General features: G+C 53.3%; 2 protein-coding genes across 2 annotated transcripts; one reads left to right on the top strand and one right to left on the bottom strand.

The window, feature by feature from the left end:
• The first annotated feature begins 785 nt into the window (after positions 1 to 785).
• On the top strand, positions 786 to 11,773 carry LOC119102858 (uncharacterized). Its single transcript, XM_037226310.1, has 5 exons — positions 786 to 850; positions 2,330 to 2,556; positions 6,767 to 6,906; positions 10,528 to 10,689; positions 11,753 to 11,773. Exons 1-5 carry the CDS (start codon positions 786 to 788, stop codon positions 11,771 to 11,773), a joined length of 615 nt encoding a protein of 204 aa, XP_037082205.1.
• Positions 11,714 to 19,962, bottom strand: LOC119102857 (carboxypeptidase B-like). The gene is made up of 7 exons (XM_037226309.1): positions 19,731 to 19,962; positions 17,782 to 17,918; positions 15,140 to 15,386; positions 14,541 to 14,696; positions 13,991 to 14,085; positions 12,642 to 12,775; positions 11,714 to 12,307 (listed from the first exon to the last, which is right to left on the bottom strand). Exons 1-7 carry the CDS (start codon positions 19,960 to 19,962, stop codon positions 11,977 to 11,979), a joined length of 1,332 nt encoding a protein of 443 aa, XP_037082204.1. The 3' UTR covers positions 11,714 to 11,976.
• Positions 19,963 to 21,072: the final 1,110 nt, after the last annotated feature.

Raw genomic sequence — 21,072 nt, 5'->3', positions numbered from 1 at the left:
GTTGCATAGACTTTCCCCAAATTTCTGGATTTTTTCCCGATTTAGAGCAATATTTTTCAGATTGGGCGGGGCAATTCTTCTTCGGCGACGTCACTGACGAACTATCCTCAAATGGGACATATGATGTGCTGTACGTAAATATGTCCATGACAAGCCAGCAGACAAATGCAATGCGCAGATATGATGTGCACGCCGCTTAAATGTTTCTTAAAAAGTCGTCATTTTGTTCTATAAGCGGTGTGCGCTAAACTCTAAACCAAGTTGTCATATAACGAAAAGTCGCAACACCCAAAATCCAAAGTAATCAACCAATCTCATTACGCGCAAATCGCTACGAGGACATTGGTCTGCCATTCATGTAAGCCAGGTCATGAGTTGCATCGCAATCTAGGAGCTTGGAGATTCATTTTCAGCATTTCACTATGTCTTCCTTGCAATGACAGTACTTTAGCATTTTCTGTTGCTTAACCTTGAGCGCTAACTTCGAAACGTGTGATCAAAACAAGACGCGCCTACAACATAGACGGAGGGCATGTAAACGGTGAGATTGAATGACAAGTTGTGGTTTGAGGTGATATTTCAAGTCACCAGGCAGGCTCCTATTATGTTGCGACTGTACCATTCGGTTTTGGGCATATTAATGTGAGCTTATGGCTTTTAAATTGGATGTTTCAGAGTACACTGGTGCAGATCAGGCCAGACCGCAACCAAAGCAATGACCTTGAGAAGTTGGGGGCAGTTAAAGTGCTATACTAATTGGAGCAGCGGGCTGCCGTATTGTGGGCATGAGCCAGTCATTTGGAGCTACTTCTTTTAACTATACATACACCCTAAGTATTAAGACTCCCAGGTAGGCCACTGTTAGCCAGTCTGCAAACCATGACAACATGTCAATGAGATGTTCTGCACATATGTTTAACCTCCCTTACCACAGAAGATGATTTATGGCCAGGTTTGGTGTTTTTTATGTGTCCTTACCAGTGTTATATGTCACAAAATACATTATGATGCTCTCAGTGCCCCAATGCAATGGTTTTAGCCACAAAATCTTGATGACCTGTCACAACTCAAAAGTTGTGCCCCTTCTTGGCCATAATAATATTTCATTTAATATGCAATGGTTTACAGACTGGAGATTTAGCATGACCTGCCCATGTTTGCATAGGTGATAGGTGTAACCATATCTCTGAGATAAGGGTTGGGGAGAAATCATGATAATAGGGGCCAAATTGTAATCTGGAGGAGAAACTGACCCTGATAATAACATATGCAGTGGGACAGTATGAAGAAATGTGCCTTCTGTAGGCAAGATTGTAGGGAACATATCCACATTTTGTGAAAATGGCAGAAGGGCACACTCCCTAACCCTGCAGTGGCCATTGAGGACACCCTTGGCATAGCTTGCTTATTTTAGGACTTTACCTCAAAATTTCAGAAAGGTGCTCCATTGTTTGTCTGTGCCCCAGGCATGTGCCAAGATGCTGTTGAGATCTGGCTGCTATGTTTTGTAGACTTAGCATGTGCCAACTGCAAATAGTTAACATTAATTTGTTGCTTTTGGCTAATAGTTCCGGCACCCAGTTGAGTTGGCAACTATGCATGCAGTTCCCCTTTTTTAATTGGTGAGAAATGTGATGCAATAACCACACTTGTGTATGCCTACCTGCCTATTTTAAGGCATGAAATAGGCTTCATTTGTTTCACATAGTAATTCAACAGTGAAAACATTGACAAATGTGAACATGTGTTGGGCACCAATGGGGCATGAACCTTATTGGTTTTTACCCTTTTTGTAACTTTTATTGGATATGCACATTGTGTACAAAATTGCTGGGTGGCATGTGTGATGCAAACATAGGTGCATGTGTTGCAAGCAACAAAGATTATAGATGAGAAGAATGAAGACCCAATATCCATGTAGTCCACAGCACAGCTAGTCTACATTTATGGTGAGCAGACCAAAACTAACTGAAATGCTCACTGTATTAAAACTCCATTCTATATGGCTGATTTAGCAGTGATCTTTGAGAAGTACTTGATGGGATAATTTTTGCAAGTAAGGTTAGGCCAACATCTGTTTTCCACACTTTTCCATCAAATACATGTGTCCAGGTGGTAAGGGTGGGTCCAGGATCTTACATAGTTCTTATAGGATATTTATGGGGTCTTGGGATCAGAGACTCACATCTCTTTTGGGTGTCAGGCTTATGTCTAGGACATGGCACACTTGTTTGCAATGTTGGCCCCAGGATTTTGGTTACAATTTGCACAGTAAACAGCCACATGAGCTATCAGCCACTCCACGCCAAAACTGCGTCTTTTCTTTCAGGTGTACCAGCACTGGCATGATGGACTCGGACAGCCTGATCAAGCTGCTGCCGGAGCTGCTGAACCATGGGCCTGACCAGCCAGCTGGAGGTCGGCCGCGGCTCGGCGGCTGGTCCGCTGGTGCCGTCTGTTCCGATGAAGCCTCGGGACAGTCGCAGTCCGACTGTGACCAGACATCAGACAGCACGTCAGATGAGCAGGAGGACGGGTCAGAAGAAACGGAGCAAGGTAAATCTGCGTGTTGTTGAAGTCAACTGCACCCTGTGTTCAATGCTGGAGTGAAACTGAATGGTTACCACAGGCTGTCAAAGATAAATCCAATGAGTGTGGGTGGGTGGAAGGGTGGATGGATGGGTGGGTGGGTGCGTGCGTGCGTGCGTGCGTGCGTGCGTGCGTGCGTGCGTGCGTGCGTGCGGCGTGCGTGCGTGCGTGCGTGGGGTGCGTGGGTGCGTGGGTGCGTGGGTGTGTGGGTGTGTGGGTGGGGGTGGGGGGGGAGTGGGGTGTGGACAACCGGATGATGCCCCCCCCCCAAAAAAAAAACAGTAAAAGTTTGGCAAAAATGACTCATTTCCAAACTTTGCAGGAAATTTAATTGGGATAGGGCCAGTCGAATTCCAGATAATAAAAGCGTAATCTGCGTATTTCTGTCGTGTCAGCAGTTTTAAACAAGTTCTATTTTTCGATTGTTTTTTATTAGGGCCAAGTGATCTTTGTTATAATTAACTTAAGACCTCGGGCTGCAGAATAAGTCCGGCTACAATAGGAAGGCGCGCAGCATTTCTGTGCTGACTTCGTGTTCAAACGAAGCTGCCATATCATGCCCCGAGCCTAAAAATATGCGGCTGTCTACGTATGTCTGTCTGTTCCTTTGTTTGTTGACTTTGTCCAGGTTAATAAGAGGGCAGTAAGAGCCGGACATTCTCACAGCACGTGTGTACACCGGTGAGGAGTGCGTACGCATGCTGACAACTCCATGCGGGGATTGATGAGTGCCTTACGATAGTGGGTTTTTAAACCCGTAGGGTTACTGTAATGGTATGTGTGGTAGAACAAGTTGACTGGCATTCAAGCCGTCGAAAAGGTTTTCCCTTTGTTGCGTGAGCTTCGATGAACTTTGGGATCACCATTTGTAGAACGTCGATTCACGTGAATGGCGCCAGCGTACGAATTGTAGGATCGCAGATCGAGGATGATCGTGGGATTGTATGTGCAGACAATTTATTCAATGACACTTGGCGCTATCGAAGATGTCGGAGCTGTGATTATTCGACAACCTGTGGATTGCGGATCAGACTAAGCCGTGCGTTATCAAGCATTGCGCCAGTGGTAAGACGGGCAGAAATGCAACGGCAATATTAGAGACGACATGGTTGGCTTGAAATTTCCGGCATGCGAAAGAAGGCGCGGTGAGCAGTTCGACAGCCGAGCGCAGGCCGTCGCTGGAACGGTACGCTCGCGCGTCATGTTGCACGCCGTGTATAAAAGGTGAAACTCGCTTCAATCGCCGGCTTGATTGCGCGTCGTGCTATAGAAATAAATTTTGCACGCCTGCGGCACACTGAACTCGGTTTTGAGTTACCTAAAAACCGAACTCAGTTTTGTTAGTTGTACTCATCCCCTGTTTTGGACGCATAGATGTGAGCCATACGTTTGGAGTCATCGCAAAAATCGGGATTGCATGACGGTGTTGCCTTTTGCCACCGATGCGTAGGTGTGCAAGGAAACTTCACGACAATTGTTCAAGTGCATGTGCGTGTCCAAAAATGTCCAAGCACCACCAAATTGTTCGTGTTTAATAACCATGAGTTAATAATGCCTAGCATAGACGATGTTTGCACAGACCGTGACACGCTGCGCCGTAAAAGGAAGTGCATCACGCGACAGCCGAGGGAAGTAAGCACGGGCGTGAAAACAAAGGGGACATGGGAAGCTGCCCCCTTGTCCCCCTACCCCGTCCCTCCGGAAAACGACGCAGCAATAGGTGTCGACTGAGCGCGATCAGAGTAGTCAGCTACATCCCAGATCGACAAAATCTTAACGTAAGTATTGTGATCTTGCATGAAATGATCCGAGCGGCAAACCGTCTTTGTCTCCAAACGTCAGGTATCAAGTTAATAGGACAGATGGACGTCGCTTGCATGATTATTGCACTTCCATGAAGTGCTCATGAAATCGAACCAAACGGATTGAATGAAATCCAGCAGACCTGTCACAAACATGAGTGGCATATTTTCGCCATATCCTTGACCAAATTTTGGCGCATATCTGCGCCAATTAAATTGCAGCTGGCAGGCGTGTACACATGCAAATAAGGTCGAGAGCATGCGATGTTATGTTTTTAGGTACGTAAGAAATTTTGCGCGCCTGTCTATGCCCGTCTGACCTATCCTGTCTGACATAAACCTGTCAGACGTTTCCAAAGCGGCTTATTGCTCATAGTTGGCTTCTGCTCTTTTTATGTAAGAACAGCTACCTCGCCTTATAACGCTTGGCCACTTACAGAATGCATGCATACACCACGACTTCGATCTCTTCCGGAACCGTTTCAAAGAACTTGTGGGGCGTGAGCTGCCGGCAAATCAAGACTTGCTGGGGGATGCGCGGTTTGCTGGGATGGAGCGGGGATATGACGGTCACTGGTGGAGATTATCTCCCCCCCCCCCCAATTGAAATGTTAATATGGGCCCTGACAGTCTCTCGTCCACACGTGGCCAGGCCGTCCCACATAAAACAGTCGTAGCACCGTTCCCTGATCGTAATGAATCTCTTCGTGTTTTTGGCGTAAAAATGGTAAATTTCGCAGCCAGGATGGTCTCGGGGGCGCGAAGTCGAGATTCTTTTTCACCAGTCGTAAGGTCGCGGGGCTGGCGCGGTATCAGTGACGTGCTTTGCGCCGCAACCACACTGGCGTTTTCAGGGCCCTGAATGACCCCCGCACCCCGATGGCGGTCCGGCCGCTGTCCACCGCTCGGACCGCTGTGAGTGAGCGCGTCACGAAGTCGGCGATGTTTGGTGCTTTGGAGCTGGCCCAAAACGCCAACCACCGCCGGACAGCCGGAATTTGAAAGCCGGAAGGCTGTCCATGTCACGAAGGGTATTTTCATACCGTGCGGCCTCGTCCTGGAACCACCTACCGCGGGCCAGTATGGCCTCTCGAAGCCGTGCTGCGCTCGTGCCTCAATTTGACCAATGTGAAGAAGAGGGTTTTGTTTTGACTTTGCAAACTATTCTCTAGCTCTTGACGTGCCATCATTTTTGCCGCATCTCCGTGTTTATCGTGCAAGTTGTAACCCATTGGATCGAATCAAACACTAGGTGATATATATATGGAACGATTTCGTAGCAAAAACATGACGTGATCGAAAGCCTCAGACGTTTTTTTCTGTCAATAACACCCCATTATGAGCTGTTTGCAAAAATGCAGCTGCGCATCGCTTTGCATGGGGAAATCACTCCTCTGCTGCAGAACAAGTTTGGATTCTACGAGGTCTGAAAAAGTTTATTGAAGTCTAACATCGGGGCCGCAAATTAAAGTGGTCGAAATCTAGAGTACAAATCGGTTTTGGGGGAGGTTTGTTCAACCTAATTGGCTCCTGCTCCGCCTATTTCGGAAGGTGAAACCCCTGGTGACATCTCCCCACCCAGTGAATCACCTGCCCACTTGTAGCCGCTTATCAATAGCTGCGATCCGTGACTAGGTAAATCGAGTCACACGAATTGGGCATATGTACACAACTATCTCAAGAACTGCACGTGCCGCAGCGGCGAAATAAACAATTTGGTGGCGCTTGTGGTGCACGTAATGGAGGGTTCGAGCAAGCTGAGGTGGGAAGGACGAGGACGTTCATTTCTTGTTGATGTATTGACGCTCATTTCTTGTTGATCTTGATGATGTTTCTTGTTGTTCATTTCTTGTTGAAGTGATGTAGCGTCATAATGTACATTAAACGATGCAAAAATTTTCCATCACAGCCTTTGCATATGCCGTTGCGATCATCCCTTATCTGGCGCCAAAACTCGAAACGCGGCCGACAGCCTGACAAAAAGGCACCTTGATTGGACTACCTTGTCTATTACGTGACTCGTAGCTCATCATCATAACTATTTACGTATGCAGGTTGGCGTCTATGTACTGGAGGTGTAAAAATTTGAAATACCTGGTGGGCGAAGTTTTCAGAATCATGCGTGTATTTGTTGAAAGATTGCATCGGAAACCCCTCGAGGTAATGTTCGCAGGCCCCTTTAGCTGGTGAGCGCAAGCTTTGCCCATTGCTGATAATTTTATCGCATATCAGAAAATGTAACGACACCAGCATAACCAACGCCATATCAACGACATGCAGTGTGCACAGATGCGGGAGAGCGTATGCTATTTGTGTATTGTGTTTGTGCGGGGTCCCACGTCGATGATGATATTAACATGCCTCGCTGACCACAGATGTCCAGCACGTCGGAGAACAACGCTCTCCGAAGCTGGTCGACCTGGACGAAATAGAGAGGTTCCTCGATGATATCTCGACGTCCCACCAATCCTCCGGACAGGGTAGGTATGCGCTGAGCAGATACGACATGAACTCCGTGCATAGCTAGTCCCTTGGATGGATATATGCGCTGAGCAGACACGATGTGACTTCCGTGCATAGCTAGTCCCTGGGATGGATATATGCGCTGAGCAGACACGATGTGACCTCCGTGCATAGCTAGGCCCTGGGATGGATATATGCTCTAAGCAGACACAATGTGACTTCCGTGCATAGCTAGGCCCTTGAATGGATGGGGTCGCGCGTCGTCACGGAATATGGAAGACGGCCGAAATGATGGTATGAACGAAGTGTTTTAGGTTGTTTTTTTGGCATTTCGTCAATTCTGTTCTGAAATTTAATCCGGATCGGTTTTGAACTTTTCGAATTTTCGGTTGAATCAATTTCTTTGGCCTGAGCTTATGCCAAGCAGTGCCTGTTGTTGGAACCCTGACCTCGCTATGTGATCGTGCAACTCCAGTTCAACACGTCGGCATTTTATTGTGAAAGTTAAACATTCAGCAATGACCGGCACAGTGTGCCCCACCCTCTGACCTTATGTGACCTTAGCAGGTGCTGCCACCGGCGGGCAAATAGCCAGCACTTGCAGGGTTTCGAAACCAGGAACCAGATTCCGGGTGGATTGGGAATCAAGCGCTTTAGTGAACCGAGCTATAGAGAGGAGGGGGGGGGGGGGGGGGGCGGAACGAAACAATTCGTAGTGTATGAAGATGGAATGTTTGTAATATGATATTCATATATATGGCGTATCTTTCAAGCGTATTGGCATCACTGATCATTGACTGTTGTACCGGTCGTGTACTCTACTGTGCGTACAAAAAATGGCCTATCCAGGTGACGCGCTCTAAAAGCCAAGTTTTGCGCCGATTTTTATTTATACTTGTTTTTCAGACACTTGGCAGCAAAACGCACAATTTGCGTATTCTTTGCGACAGTTTAAGGACCAGTCTGCAAGATTGGTATTTTTTGTACTGCCCGTAGTATCAGTGTATGATATTGCAGGTATGGCAGGGATGGGTCGAGCTCAGTGCATGCCCGCGCAATCACATGACCATCGGTGCATTGTCACTTGCTAGCTTCTGACATTTACATTTGCGTGCTGGGCTGTCGGCTGGTCGTCGTGCAGGTCGACTGGGGAGTGTTTTGACGCTGCCGGTGTCACCGCAGGCCGGCCGGCCGCCGGCGCCACCGGCCGCCGGCCGGCCAGCCGGAGTATGGCGACCATCCTGCGGGAGGTGGAGGAGCTGGGCCGTCGCACGCTCTCCTCGGCCTCGCTGCCGGGCGGCGGCGCCGCCGTCAGCTGGGCGCGGCCGTCACGCAGCCCGCGGGCCCGGCCGACCGAGCAGCGGCGCCCCCGACCCTGCCCTGTCGCCTCCGAGCCGGCCCTGGTGGCCGCTGGTGAGGCCGGCCGCCGCGTCCACTATTCGCAACAGCACCTGGGCACTGGCGGCGACGCGGCGGCCAGTCCGACGCAAGTGCCATCTGTTGACGCGAGTGGCAAGCTCAGCTCCTCGGAACCGACGATTGGACAAGCATTACACGGCTTGCTTGTCCGCCGAAAAGAGAAAGAATCTCAACCTGACAGGTACGTTCAACCCACTAGTTCAGTTACTTTGAAGTCATTTTTTGGTTTTAATTTGTGTTTGTTTGCTTAGTTTCAGAAAACATTTCGGAAGAGCATTGTATTTGGGCTCGGGTGTACTGCTATACTCTTGTGCTGGGTGTCAACACTTGCGCTTGGTTGTCAATGCGTTATACCAACAGCATTATGCGAACAGTGCCCACTAATCTAACGTCAGTAATCTCTCAGCACGCGTTTGTGTCTGATCACTGTATGCGACTAGGTCTATGCTCAAACGACCCCACCCACTCCACGTTCGCGTCCGATTTGCATTGGTGCCGCGTGTCGGAGCCGGCAACTCTGTATGGAGTCCGTCCCGACTACAGCTCTTTCGAACCCATGCGCTCGCTCGCCTGGTGCTGTGGCATGCGGCACCGAGTCAGCCTTCGCCCCTGGCCGCCGTTTGCGGTGGGAGCGACCGTCCGCCACGCTCTGCTCCCGCGGCCCCATACGGGCCCCCAGCTGTTCTGCGCACAGACGGGTCACCGACCGTATCGCGGGAGCTATTTACTCGAGCGACGGCACCGGCCTGAAAACCAGGCGTAGAATTGTGAGTCAACCCGTCCACCGTTTCCCCTGCCCTTCGCGGAGGGGCTTCGTCTCGAGGTGCACGTTCGTTAGTGCATTAAGGGGCATTAAAGCCAGCTGTTGTTCTCAGCCGACATGATTCTTTTGAAGCAAAGCAGCCTGGAATCCGAAATACAGATGAAAGGCCAATGGGAAGAGCACATTCGAAGCCTGATGGCCGAAAACTCCTCCCTGAGGCTTGAGGTAAGCTCGAGTGGCATCAAAATGGTGCACGTGTTAACCCCTTTCGACATATGGGAGCGTCTCATGCTATTTTCCATGGTTTTATCATTACTTGGAGAGAAGCATCAACATGCTTCTCTTGTCCAGTAAAACATGGCAGATGGTTGGAGCTGACTGCTAGCTGTGGAGAAATAAACCGCTATAGATAGGGAAAGCCATGATTTGATTTCTCATGTTTCAACCTGCCATGCCAGCCACAAGAGGTAACTTGAAATTGCTATGGTGGAAATTGTCATAGTGATAATTGATGACACTTTTCCGCTCCGTTTTTACGTTTTTGTTCTCGAACACGTTCGCGAAATCGTTAGATGAGTGTACCGCCATTAAAGGTACGACTTTGTGATGCTGGCAAATGTGGCAAGGCCGCCGAAACCGGCGAGGATAGAACGGAGAGCATTCTCGACGTTGAATTTAAAACTGAGACGTTTGCACGTAGAAATGGCTGATTCCGTGTGCTTTTACATGCCATCACGCCTTGGTTTTGTCCCTTTGTGCCTGCCCGGGGCTCTACCCTCCCGTCTCCCCCTCTATGTCTTGACTATAGACCATAACGGGGTGCTGACTAGCAACCGCGACCGAAACTTCCCCCGCGCAGTGCGGTGACTGAAGATCTGCTCTCGCTGTGCCTCTGTGCCGCCGCTATGCCCATCCGCTCCGCCCGTGGTGACTGGTGATCCTGGCAGCTATGGCGACTGTGTGCCAGTGTGTGACGCAGTGCACCATAGTGTGTCAGCTATGGACTATGGTGACTGGCTATGACCCTCTGCTACCTCGCGCTCTCTCATTCTCCCCTCCCTATGGCGACCGTGACTACCCTTCCTGCACCTGCTGCGTCGGTCTCGCCCGATGTCCCAGGACCTACTGTTGGGGCCGTGGCCTGCACCCCATGCCAGCTGTGGTTACCGTGATCCTGCCCCATGTACCAGCTGTGGTGACGGGGATCCTTACCCCTGTGATTCTGCTCCCTGTGTCAGCCGTAGTGACGGGGATCCTTACCCTTGTGATCCTGCCCCCTGTGTCAGCCGTGGTGACGGGGATCCTTACCCCTGTGATCCTGCCCCCTGTGTCAGCCGTGGTGACGGGGATCCTTACCCCTGTGATCCTGCTCCCTGTGTCAGCTGTGGTGACGGGGATCCTTACCCCTGTGATACTGCTCCCTGTGCCAGCTGTGGTGACCGTGACCCCGATTCCTGCAGTGACCGTGACCGATCCCGCCGTGTGACCCAGGTGGAGCGGCTGCGGTCTCGGGTGCCGCCCACCTCTGACCTGGCCGGCCCGGACCGCACCAGGCAGCGCGCTCTGGACCGCCGGCTGGAGGAGCAGAACCGGCTGCTCGACGGCTTCAACGCCGAGAACGCTCGCCTCTACCGTGAACTGAAGCAGCTCAAGGTGGGTCCGGTGCCGCAGCGGCGCCGTGAACACGAGGCCCGACGGCTGGCAGCTGGGCCTCATGCATATGGCCGAGTACGAAGCGATTGACTGGGGGGGGGGGGGGGGGGGGGGGGCGCTAGAATGACAGTTTGGATTTGTACCGTGCTGTCGCGCACAGTTTACGGGAAATCGTGTCCATTGCTCGTGCCACGATGGTGCGGGTGTCACTTCTGGTGTAGTCTAGTGATTTGGGTTGATTGTTAAACCCGCTAGGTCATAATGGCACAGGATGGTTTGCAGTTTGAGATGTCTTGAAGTGATGGCTTTTAACTCAGATGCATAGACAGTGGAACTTCGTATGTGCACATGAAGCCCGACATGTTCAGCTGTTGAATGATAGGCTGCTTGCGATAATATTTCTCCATCAGTCTGAACCAGGCATTTTCAAGGAGTATTTTTGATGTACAGTGCATGCAACGCCATGGCCATTTCGCGTCCTGTGGACCGCCGCTGGCCAGCTCCCAGCGTCACAGGCGTTACACTTCAAATCAGACCAAACGAAGCGCCCGCTCAGGGAGTCGAGTTGGGCGCCCCCTAGTAGCATGACGCGGTCTCCATTACGGTGGTTGTAACGGTGGTGGTGACTCGCCTCTCTCTACATACTCGCTTGTAAACTGTGCACTATATATATATATATATATATATATATATATATATATATATATATATATATATGTATATATGTATATATAATTAGCGGCGGATATATTTATGCACGCTGCGGTGAATGCGGCAAATTATGTTCAGTTTGCGATCCGTACTTTCTTTTCCGCATTTCATCAGCAGGCAGAATGAATAATGTCACTTCAAATGTATTGTTCTGAACCATAACCCATACACTGCTTGTCTGCTACGCAACGGATGGCAACACTCAAAACAAAACCTAAAAACAAAACCTAAAAACTGACAATGCATCGTCCCCATGACAATGACAACAAGATGCCCAATGTTCTTTCCATCACATGCTTCTGTGTGTTTTTTGTGTAATCTTTATACCGCGTATGGACTTGTCTTGACATAGGCGTACATCACATACGTGTAGACGTTTTGGTCCAACGTGTGTTGGCGCGTGCACCACCGTCTACCAGAACAGTGGAACACGCCTACCCTGTTGGCGGAGCTCAGTCGGCTGGTGTATCCCGGCACCGGCCGGCCACGCTGCGTCGGGGAGGGATGGGGGGAGGGGGCGCCGGCGACAGCCGCCCTCAGCGGATGCGGTGTGCGGTGCGCGGGTGCGTCCGCCGCTCACAAGATGGCCCGGATCATGGCCTTCACTGCGGCCGCCGTCTCGCGGCCGCTCTGTTCGATCAACGACGATGGCAGGAGGAAGCCGTTGAATCCCTTGTCACGCAGCTCGAACGTGAAGCTGTACTTGATGTTGGCTTTGGCCTTGGCCCAGTCGTCGGAGCCGCCGGACGCGGCGTACAGCAGCCTGGACGCCTGACCGACGCGAAAGGCGGGCCCTCCTGCCGCTTGCAGTGCCGCTGCGCCCTTCTGCGCCACCCTCAACAGCTCGTCGTAGTCGGATGGGCGTTCTGTGCCGTGGCCGTACGGCACGAACAGCATCTGCGAGTAGCTGCGGAACAGGGGGGGGGGGGGGGGGGCGTTAGAAGCTTTCGCTGGCAGCGAGAGAAGAAGGAGAGGGGAGGAGAGAGCGATGGGCTGAGTAGAGTCGATGAGGCATGCCAGCGGTATACACTAAATCACAAAGTGACACCGATAACATTTCTGAAGAGAGTAACTACTGATCAATGCTTGGCGAAACGGAGAAAGGAGATATCAGGAACGGAATGCCGCTTATACTGGCCCCTTTACAATCATAACGTTCACAGACAGCAGTGACCATTTCACGCGTTACGCGGTTGTCTATTTACCGTGCCTCAACTGAGCTAGAGCTGTGACGAAGTTACCTGTGAAACGAGATGTACATCTCCATCTTGTTCTTGTGCTGGAGCAGGAAGTCGCGGACACCCCGCGTCTCGGGCTCGGAGAAGGGGCGCGAGCCGGGGTACACGTCACTGCACGGATTGGTGGACGTGCCGGCCTGCGGTGACCGGGCGCCGCGTCACGCGGGGCGGGGCAGGCAGACCAGCGCCCACCTCCTCCAGTCACGTGCAAGCGAGCGGCCCGCCCTCGCCAGTTTGGTGGAGATTTTTTTGGTGGAGAGTTCGCCCACCACCGTTTGGCGGTGTGGCTTTATCGCGCGACTCCAGTCGTGCATGCGCTCTGGATGGTGCCACGCGTTTACAGAGGTGTTTTGCAAAAGATGATCTTGGATTCCTAGCGGTGTTCACCTGGTGTCCGCCCACTCTCAAGCTCGATGTTGGCAAGACCGTGCTTTATGACAAAATGGGCATGACAAGATGGTACAACGTGCTGTCACCCAGCATAGGGCCACCTGCTCTCCATGCGGCTCCTAACACCATGAACTATTACGGTACAGTAGTGCCACATGTAGCGTGGTGTTGTGCTCTTTCGGGGGCTTGAAAAACCGAAGTGCAAGGTCACGCCAGGGCGAACCAATTAGCTCATGGAGGGCAGCAGACACCCATCCGACAGATGCTGGTAATCTCGCGTCGAGAGAGACGAATACTGCCGGACAGGCCGTTAGATCACAGCGTGCTGTCTGACAGGCCGTCAGACCGTATCGAACTGTCGACCGTCGAACTGTCGGTCGTTTGACAGACCACAGCCTGTCAAACCATAGCGAGTTGCCAGACCATAGCGAGCTATCGGACCGACCTTCAGACCATAGCGAGCTATCGGACCGGCCTTCAGACCATAGCGAGCTATCGGACCGGCCTTCAGACCATAGCGAGCTATCGGACCGGCCGTCAGACCATAGCGAGCTATCGGACCGGCCTTCAGACCATAGCGAGCTATCGGACCGGCCTTCAGACCATAGCGAGCTATCGGACCGGCCTTCAGACCATAGCGAGCTATCGGACCGTCCTTCAGACCATAGCGAGCTGTCGGACTGGCTGCCAGACCAAAGCGAGCTGTCGGAACGGCCGTCAGACCAAAGCGAGCTATCGCACAGGCGGCCAGACCATGGCGTTCTGTCGGACAGGCCGTCAAATGAGAGCGTGCTGTTGGGCAGCCCTCCAGACAGCGTGTGCTGTCGGACAGCCCTCCAGACAGGCGCGTGCTGTCGGACAGGCGGTCAGATAGGCGCGAACCGTCTGACGACCTGTCCGACAGCGCCATCGGACCCGAGCGCGACGCGACGAGCCGCCCGCGCTGACCGACCCGGACGCACCTCGCCCCAATGGTAGCCAAAGTTGCGGTTGGGGTCTGCGCCGACGCAGCTGGAGCCGGGCGTGCGCGAGCGCGTCTTCCTCCACATGCGTCGTCCTGCGGGCGAGCGGGCCGTCAACGGGTTGCGCTCGGCTGCGGCCGCCGAGCGTGTCAAATTCAGGCGCCGCCGGCCGCGCCGGTGAGCTCAGGCACGCCGCGGTGCACCTCACGGCAGGCGGCGTCTCGTGCGTGACGGAGACGGCCCAGGTCACTGGTCACCATGCTGAAGTGCATGGCAAGGTGTCACTTATTTTGTGATCCTGATGCCATTGAATCAGGCGAGTGTGCCACAACGTTGTACGCCTTTAGCCCAAAAGCGATTTTTTCAGTAAGCCCTATTTCGTTATTGTTTCCTGTCTGCTATCCGACATCACGCAGGCATCCCCTCCCCTCCTCATGATTTCCTCGGCGACAGTGGCGGGAATCCGCCGTCACGTCGTGTTGGTACTGCGCAGTGCCTCGTGCTCCCTGACACCCGTGCAGCCCGTCAGGGGCGGTCCGGCGTCAGCTACCCGTGTGGGTGTACTCGTAGCCGTCCGGGTTGAGGACCGGTATCATGTAGATGGTGAACGCCTTCAGAATGTCCTGCTCCTTGTACGAAGTGGCCGAGAAATCCTTGACCAGGTAGGACACGACGGCCGGCGAAATCCATTCGCGGGCGTGAATGCCTGAAACAGACGCACGATTCTTCACGGTCGCTGCATAGCCGGCGCGCGCAGGTCAACGTCGTGTTTTGTAGCGTTCTTTGCCCCGATGGATGCATTACGAGAGATGCTCTGAGGCCATGTGATGAGCATTGGCGATAGTTACGTAATGTTTACGTCTGATCAGTGCGCTGCAGCTACCATTGTGTAATAGCTGGACTACTCTGGTCAGGTCTGTCATTGGTCGGCCATGTCATCGCGAGTACAGCCGCGGGTCTCCTTCGCGGGTCATGGCCCTCGTGCCACGCCCGTCCGGATTGACGCTGCGTCTTGCTTTCACCGCGGCGTCATGAGTTGTGCTCACTCTTGCAGTTGTGAGCGTCGCGCCACGCCGCATTGGCATGCTTCCCATTAAGTGCGTGGATTACGGTGGGACAACCTGTCCCCGTCCGACCGACCCGTCTCACCTCCGTCGATCCAGATCTCGCGCTCTCCCAGGCCGCATCGGATGCCCTTGATGTTGCGGCCCTCGGTGCTGATGCCGACGCTGAAGGTGCTGCAGAGACCGCGGTATTCGTGCTCCACATAGTCCATGTACTGGTGGTGGACGGCCAGCCGGTGGTAAGCCTTCCAGGTCAGCTGGTAGCCCTGGCGCCCCTCGAGCAGCTCCAGGTAGAACGGCGACGGTATCGGGTTCTGGTGGACAATGGCGTCCTGCCGGGCGGCGGTGAGCGGTGGCGTCAGACGCGCCCCGCAGGGCCGACCTCGCCGCCAGACCATCCAGCCGGCGCGCGACGCGGGCCGGGGCTCGCGCTCGCCTTGGCTGCTGTTGAGCTCTGGCAGGATCAGTGGGAGGCTCATCGCTCAGTGGAAGCGCCGCGAGCTTTCGGAGGCGGCGGTGTGCTGTAGCGTAAGCTGCGCGTCATGCATTGTCGCGGCGCGTTCGCGCCAGACGCAGGGAAGTGATAACGGGAGATGAAGGGGAGCTGGAAACAGCGGATCTGTCCACAGAATGGTCTTTGGGAACCCGCTGTTCATGCCGTTCTGTTCATGGTCTGTTGCGGACATTAATGTTTTTTTTTACCTTGCTCGCGCAGTTGGCATCCATCCCCACTAATGCTAACTTGTGCCATTACGTATGTCATTTCGCTTTCGCGCAATTACCAATGATCTGCTCTCTACATACCAATTACAGTGCGCGTATAGCGTGCCGTGGTATGAGAGTAAGTTTGACATTGCGTTAATTGGTGACCTCTACAGGTCAGCGGCCGCCGCGGCAGCCGGCAACATTTAGCTGTGGTGGCCAAGGACCAGTTTGCTGTCGAATGAAGTAGGTCATATTTATTCGTTCGGATTGTAACGTTAAATGACGTGCCTCCGCACGTTCAGTTCCTGCTAACACAGCGTAAAGTAATTGATCGATCCGTTATTTTGTAAGGTGCTCGGTATTAATAAGCTCTCCTTGTTGAGCCTTCCCTCTAACCTGAACCATCCCGCTAGGGCGGCAGTTGTCCCCATACTACTACCAGCCTTTTCCGGGCTTTGGCGGAGCTAGCGCTTGGCCAACCCGGAAAGGAAGCGGGGAGACCACGGCGTGTATCCTAAGGGTGACCTGTGGGTGTTCGTAGGATATATCCAGCGTCTGATCTACACGGAGGCAATACTAAAATGATCGTATCTGAAAACCGAGCTGATGGATGGGGAATGTCCGTTTTTTTGCCATTAGGACCCCTTTTCGCTCATGGGTCCACCGCCCACACATCGAACACACCCTCTGCCCAGAGCACTGGCCGCGGCGAAAACCGCCGGACGTGTGCCTTCGAGTTTCACCCTTCAACGGACTTGGGAAGTGAGGTTACAAGACACTGCGCACGCATTCGCATCACAGCTCGTGTTCCAAGCCTTGTGTCACCTGCAGCTCGCCTGCGTTTTGAAGGGAAAAACGACGGGACTCTCCACAGCAATGTGGCTAATTTTCGTAGCCATCGAGTGTCATTTCTATTTTCACGTTGATAGGCGGACGGGAAGGAAAAGCGTGACTTGCCATTCCAAAAGCTCGACATCTTTTTCAAACCACATCTTAGTCCTGTATATCTGTGGAGATGTGGAGGATGACGTTGGTTCGCCGATTCAAATGATGTGGCTGTGCCTCAGGATTTAAATGCCCTAAATATCAAGACCGCTGGAGCCCTGCGGCGGTGGCTCGCTCTGACCAGTGCTGCCGCAAACTCATTTAATGAGCACAGCGGCATGCGGGAAGTTTCCCAATGAGGGCACAACTGAAATAATCACTGAAAATCAATTGTAGTACGCCACTGACGCGAGAAATTCCGTCATGACGGAAATGAAATAGCGCGCGCTCGATCTTCTTCTTTTTGCGCGTGCCTCGAATTTTTAAATGTCAACATGAAGTAACGCTCTTCTCATGTAAGCCCAAAAATTGTGGAGGGGGACGGGCACGTGCTCCCTGGGTTACCACGCGGGTACACCCCTGAATGAGCACTTACTAGAAAGCTTACTAGTAGCTTGGGCAACGCATTAAAGCTTAAATGAATTTAAGTCCTGGCATGTACCTATCTCCCGCTTTTGTTATGATATCAAAACATGACCTCGAAACCCGACAGCATGTCGTCCTCGTATTTTACGTCAAGACAGCACGAAGGGTCCTGACGGACACGAACAAAATATCGATGCATTCGGCTTCTGTTTACGGCGATGCGGTCTGTGGGAATCAACTGCCAGGTGTCATAAGAACGACATGCTGTAGTTCGAAGAGAGAATGACATTTCCGAATCCAAAGTAACCGAGCTTGAGGGCCAATAGTTTGCGGTTTGCTTCGCCGGGACTCATTTCGAGGTATGACGTCATCAACAACGGCTCACAAAGACGACGGCCCGTCATCTGACAATTGGGAGGCCTATTGGCAGCATTAATGAGGAGTGCACTGTTTGGTGCCTGTGGATCCAGGTATGGCATAGCGTCAGAGACATGTGCCTACGTGCAACGGCAGCATTCAAAAGGTGTGCGCCCGTGCCAAGCTCGGTGTTCAGTGACGAACCCTCGGTGCCAGACCCGCACACCGTGTCCACCCGTGGCGGCCCCTACTGACCTGCACGTTTCCTATGTTGACACCGTAGCTGCCGCCGCTGTCTTTCAGCCGGCGGGTCAGCTCGCTCCTGACGTCGGGGGAGACCATGACGTCCACAGTGGGCACCAGCGGGCTGATAGGCGTCCAGAAGTCCACCCCTGGCGGGCAGCCGGGGCGCGCGGTCAGCCACGGGCGTCAACGCGGCACCGCCGCACCAACCGTTGCCGACGCGTGACTCCGGCACCCGTCACGCCGTTACGTGGAGGCGATGGTCCGGTGTCCGATCCCGAGTACCTCCTGTGGGACGGCCGGACGGCCAGCTTCAGCGCTCACGCTGTGGATAGAGAGCAACATCCCTCGCAATGAGGCGTGGAGTCTGTTTCCATGTTTGCTGTAAATGACAGGAGCAGAGGGTTGCCGATGAGGCGCATGGTACGGCGTGGGGCGCGCTATCAGCGTGTATGAGACTTCAGGGCCAACGCGGTTACAGTCACACGCTCCTATCACCATTGGACCTGATCAATGCATTTTTGCATGTCCTTTCATGGGAGGTTCACTAGCAAAGCGCATCACTATCACGTATGTCACATCATTATCACACCAGTCACACCACTATCACTATCACGTAAATCGCGCGCTGTCACGAATCGCGTGGAACGAGCATTGGCTAGGCAGGTCTCACCATTTCAGCTTTTGAACTCGATGGATGTGTACTGCTTGGCCTTATGACGGCCTCTTGGATGTCGAGTTTCTTGACAGTTGAGTGGTGTTGGCGGAGCTGGCCGGTTAGAGTGCGCAGAGAGGATAGGGGATGCCAGCATACAAACGACTTTGGCAGGATGATGGCTGAGGAGCTTCACCGGTCATCACCACGTGGCAGCACGCCCCATGCTCGCGGGCCGTTCCGTGGCCACTGGCGTGTCGTACAGCAGGCCTACGAAGCTCTTCGTTTCAGAGTGGGATACCGGTCACTGATATGTGGCTCATGTTTTCATGCTCGAAGCGTCCTGCCAGCCGACGGTCGTTATGCTGATTTCGATTTTTAATTTTTTAGATTAAACAGGCGGTGTCTGCTTGTTTGGAGATGGATGGAAGGCAGCCATACGGTCCCCCCAATGGCTTTCATTGAGTTCTGTTGCCTCCGCACCTTTAGATAAATGATACTGCTAATTCAACTTATGTATAATTAATACATCATATTGCTCATTAAATTTTGGCTGAATATCTCGTTTCGTTTCCCAAGGGACGTGTCATGCTTCGTTTCACGTTCGGGACGTGCTACATGCCACCCAGGGCCACCAGGCAGGCAAGTCAATTACCACCACCGTCAGCACAGAGGGGCCGGACACTGCTTCATGCCGGATATTGCTTTATACCGTTTTCAGACCCCTAACAGTTAATGGTTGGATTCAATTTGGAATGACTTGTTGTTGGGGGGGGGGGGGGGGGAGGGGGCTGACCGATTGGTTATTCGAGAAGACTTAGTAAATTCTTAGTAAATATCTTGGGTGGATGTTGATCATAGTGAGCCGTGTCATGCCATGCCTGCGCAGTTCTCACGGTCCAACCTCCGTCGATTCAAGCCACAGCAAACTGCGCCTGAGATATTTTACTGGAGCGGCACTGGCAGCTTCCCGGTCTATTGATGGCGTAATTATCAGTAGTGCTACGTTTAGATCTGCCGTTGAATTTGGACCGTGCTCTTGCTTACATCGTGCGCTGTGGGTTTTCTAGAATAAAAGCCACACACGGCGAATCGATGCGGTCGTGGTTATTTGCAGCACGTGCTGAGGGCTCTGTGGCCAGTTCAGGAGGGGCCCTGACTGTATTGAACGCTTTATCCCAGTTTGGATGGACGTCATGGACGCCACATGCCGGTGGTCAGCTGCTGGGAGGTGCACGAGGTGACGTACCGGCGCGGCGGGAGGTGGGAGGTGACGTGCCGGCGCGGTCGGTGCCGAGTCGCTCACCTGGCCTATCCTCGTACGTGCGCAGGAGGTCCAGAGTGCCGTTGTTGTCGACATTCACGCGCAGCACCTGGTAGCCGGCGTACTGGGCCGCGTTGTCGGCCTGCTCCGTCCGCAGTCTCAGCGCTGGCACCAGGCCCGTGTCGCCGCGCGAGCTCTGCACATGCACCTGGCCGTGCGCGGGGACGGCGGCCGGCGTCAGCAGCAGCAGGAGCAGGGACACGAGCGGACCCATGGTGACGGTGCGGCGGCGCGGCGCACACTGCTCGCTCCGGCGCGGCCCGGTCCGGGCAGAACTCCTCCGGCCGACCCGCCGGGGCAGAGTAGGTCGGGCCGCCGGTTTCACCACCGGCAGACGAAAGTGGTATACGTGCCGTCCGGGAGGCGCCGTGGTCGGAAGCGCGGGCTCACTCGGCCCGGTCGTCCGACCGTTCGCCTCGCGGGGCATTACTCAGCGCCCGAGCGCGGATCGACTCTGGCCCAGTTGACGCTCGTATCGCATGTCGGGAGAGAGTGGTCGCCCGCTCAGCCGGTTCTCGGGGGCGCGGAGGAGTGGCACCCGCGCCCGGCGTGTTTTCGCTCGCCGCGTCTTTAGATCGCAACACTGACCGGGCAGAACGGTGCGCGGTCATCGCGCGGGCCCGCTTAACTCTCAGTTCCGGCTGGGGTGCTTAGCGTGGAATATTGAACTCCGCTGGGAGCTGTTGTTGCGCCCACAGATGATATTTGTCCAGATACAGAAGCTGAGAAGCCGTCATCGCTCCGTCTTGTCGCGTTCACCTGGCCCCACCGGACCGAGTAAACAACGAAGCTCAGGCCGTGGGTGATCATTACAACTTACCTAATGGGCAAAGAGAAGGGAGAGGTCTTGACGAACCGTTACGACGTGTTACAGGGAGGTGGGGGGAGGCGAGTGCGCTGTTCTTGTACGAAGCAAACGATATACAGAGCACTTTCAACTATTGAATCACGTTGTGTCATGCCTCGTCGTTCCGTTCCTACAATTGCCAAGCCGTGCGCTTACAGTGGGACGCGGATCTTGTGTCCACCAACAAAACTGAAGTACAGCAGCTCTGCTGCCTTCAGGTAGGGTAAAGACGTTGAATTTTTCGTGCCTTTCCACGAATCTTGAATCGGAATTTAGAAAGACACTGACGTGATGCGCTGTAGTTGCGCACGAAAAAATCCGAACTGAATGCCGCCGGTGCGTCGCGTTCACGGATGTCAACCGTGAGTGCAGCCGGGATGTACTTGTGGTATCTGATGTATTTCACAACAGACCCATACGCGGAAGAACCCATGTTCCGATTTCAAGCCGATCAAGCCGTTCCATTGGAGTCAGTTT

Source organism: Pollicipes pollicipes, unplaced genomic scaffold (genome assembly GCF_011947565.3).
Source record: "Pollicipes pollicipes isolate AB1234 unplaced genomic scaffold, Ppol_2.1 Scaffold_5724;HRSCAF=6776_pilon_pilon_pilon, whole genome shotgun sequence".
NCBI lineage: Eukaryota > Metazoa > Arthropoda > Thecostraca > Pollicipedomorpha > Pollicipedidae > Pollicipes > Pollicipes pollicipes.
This window is presented reverse-complemented; position numbering and strand designations above follow the sequence as displayed.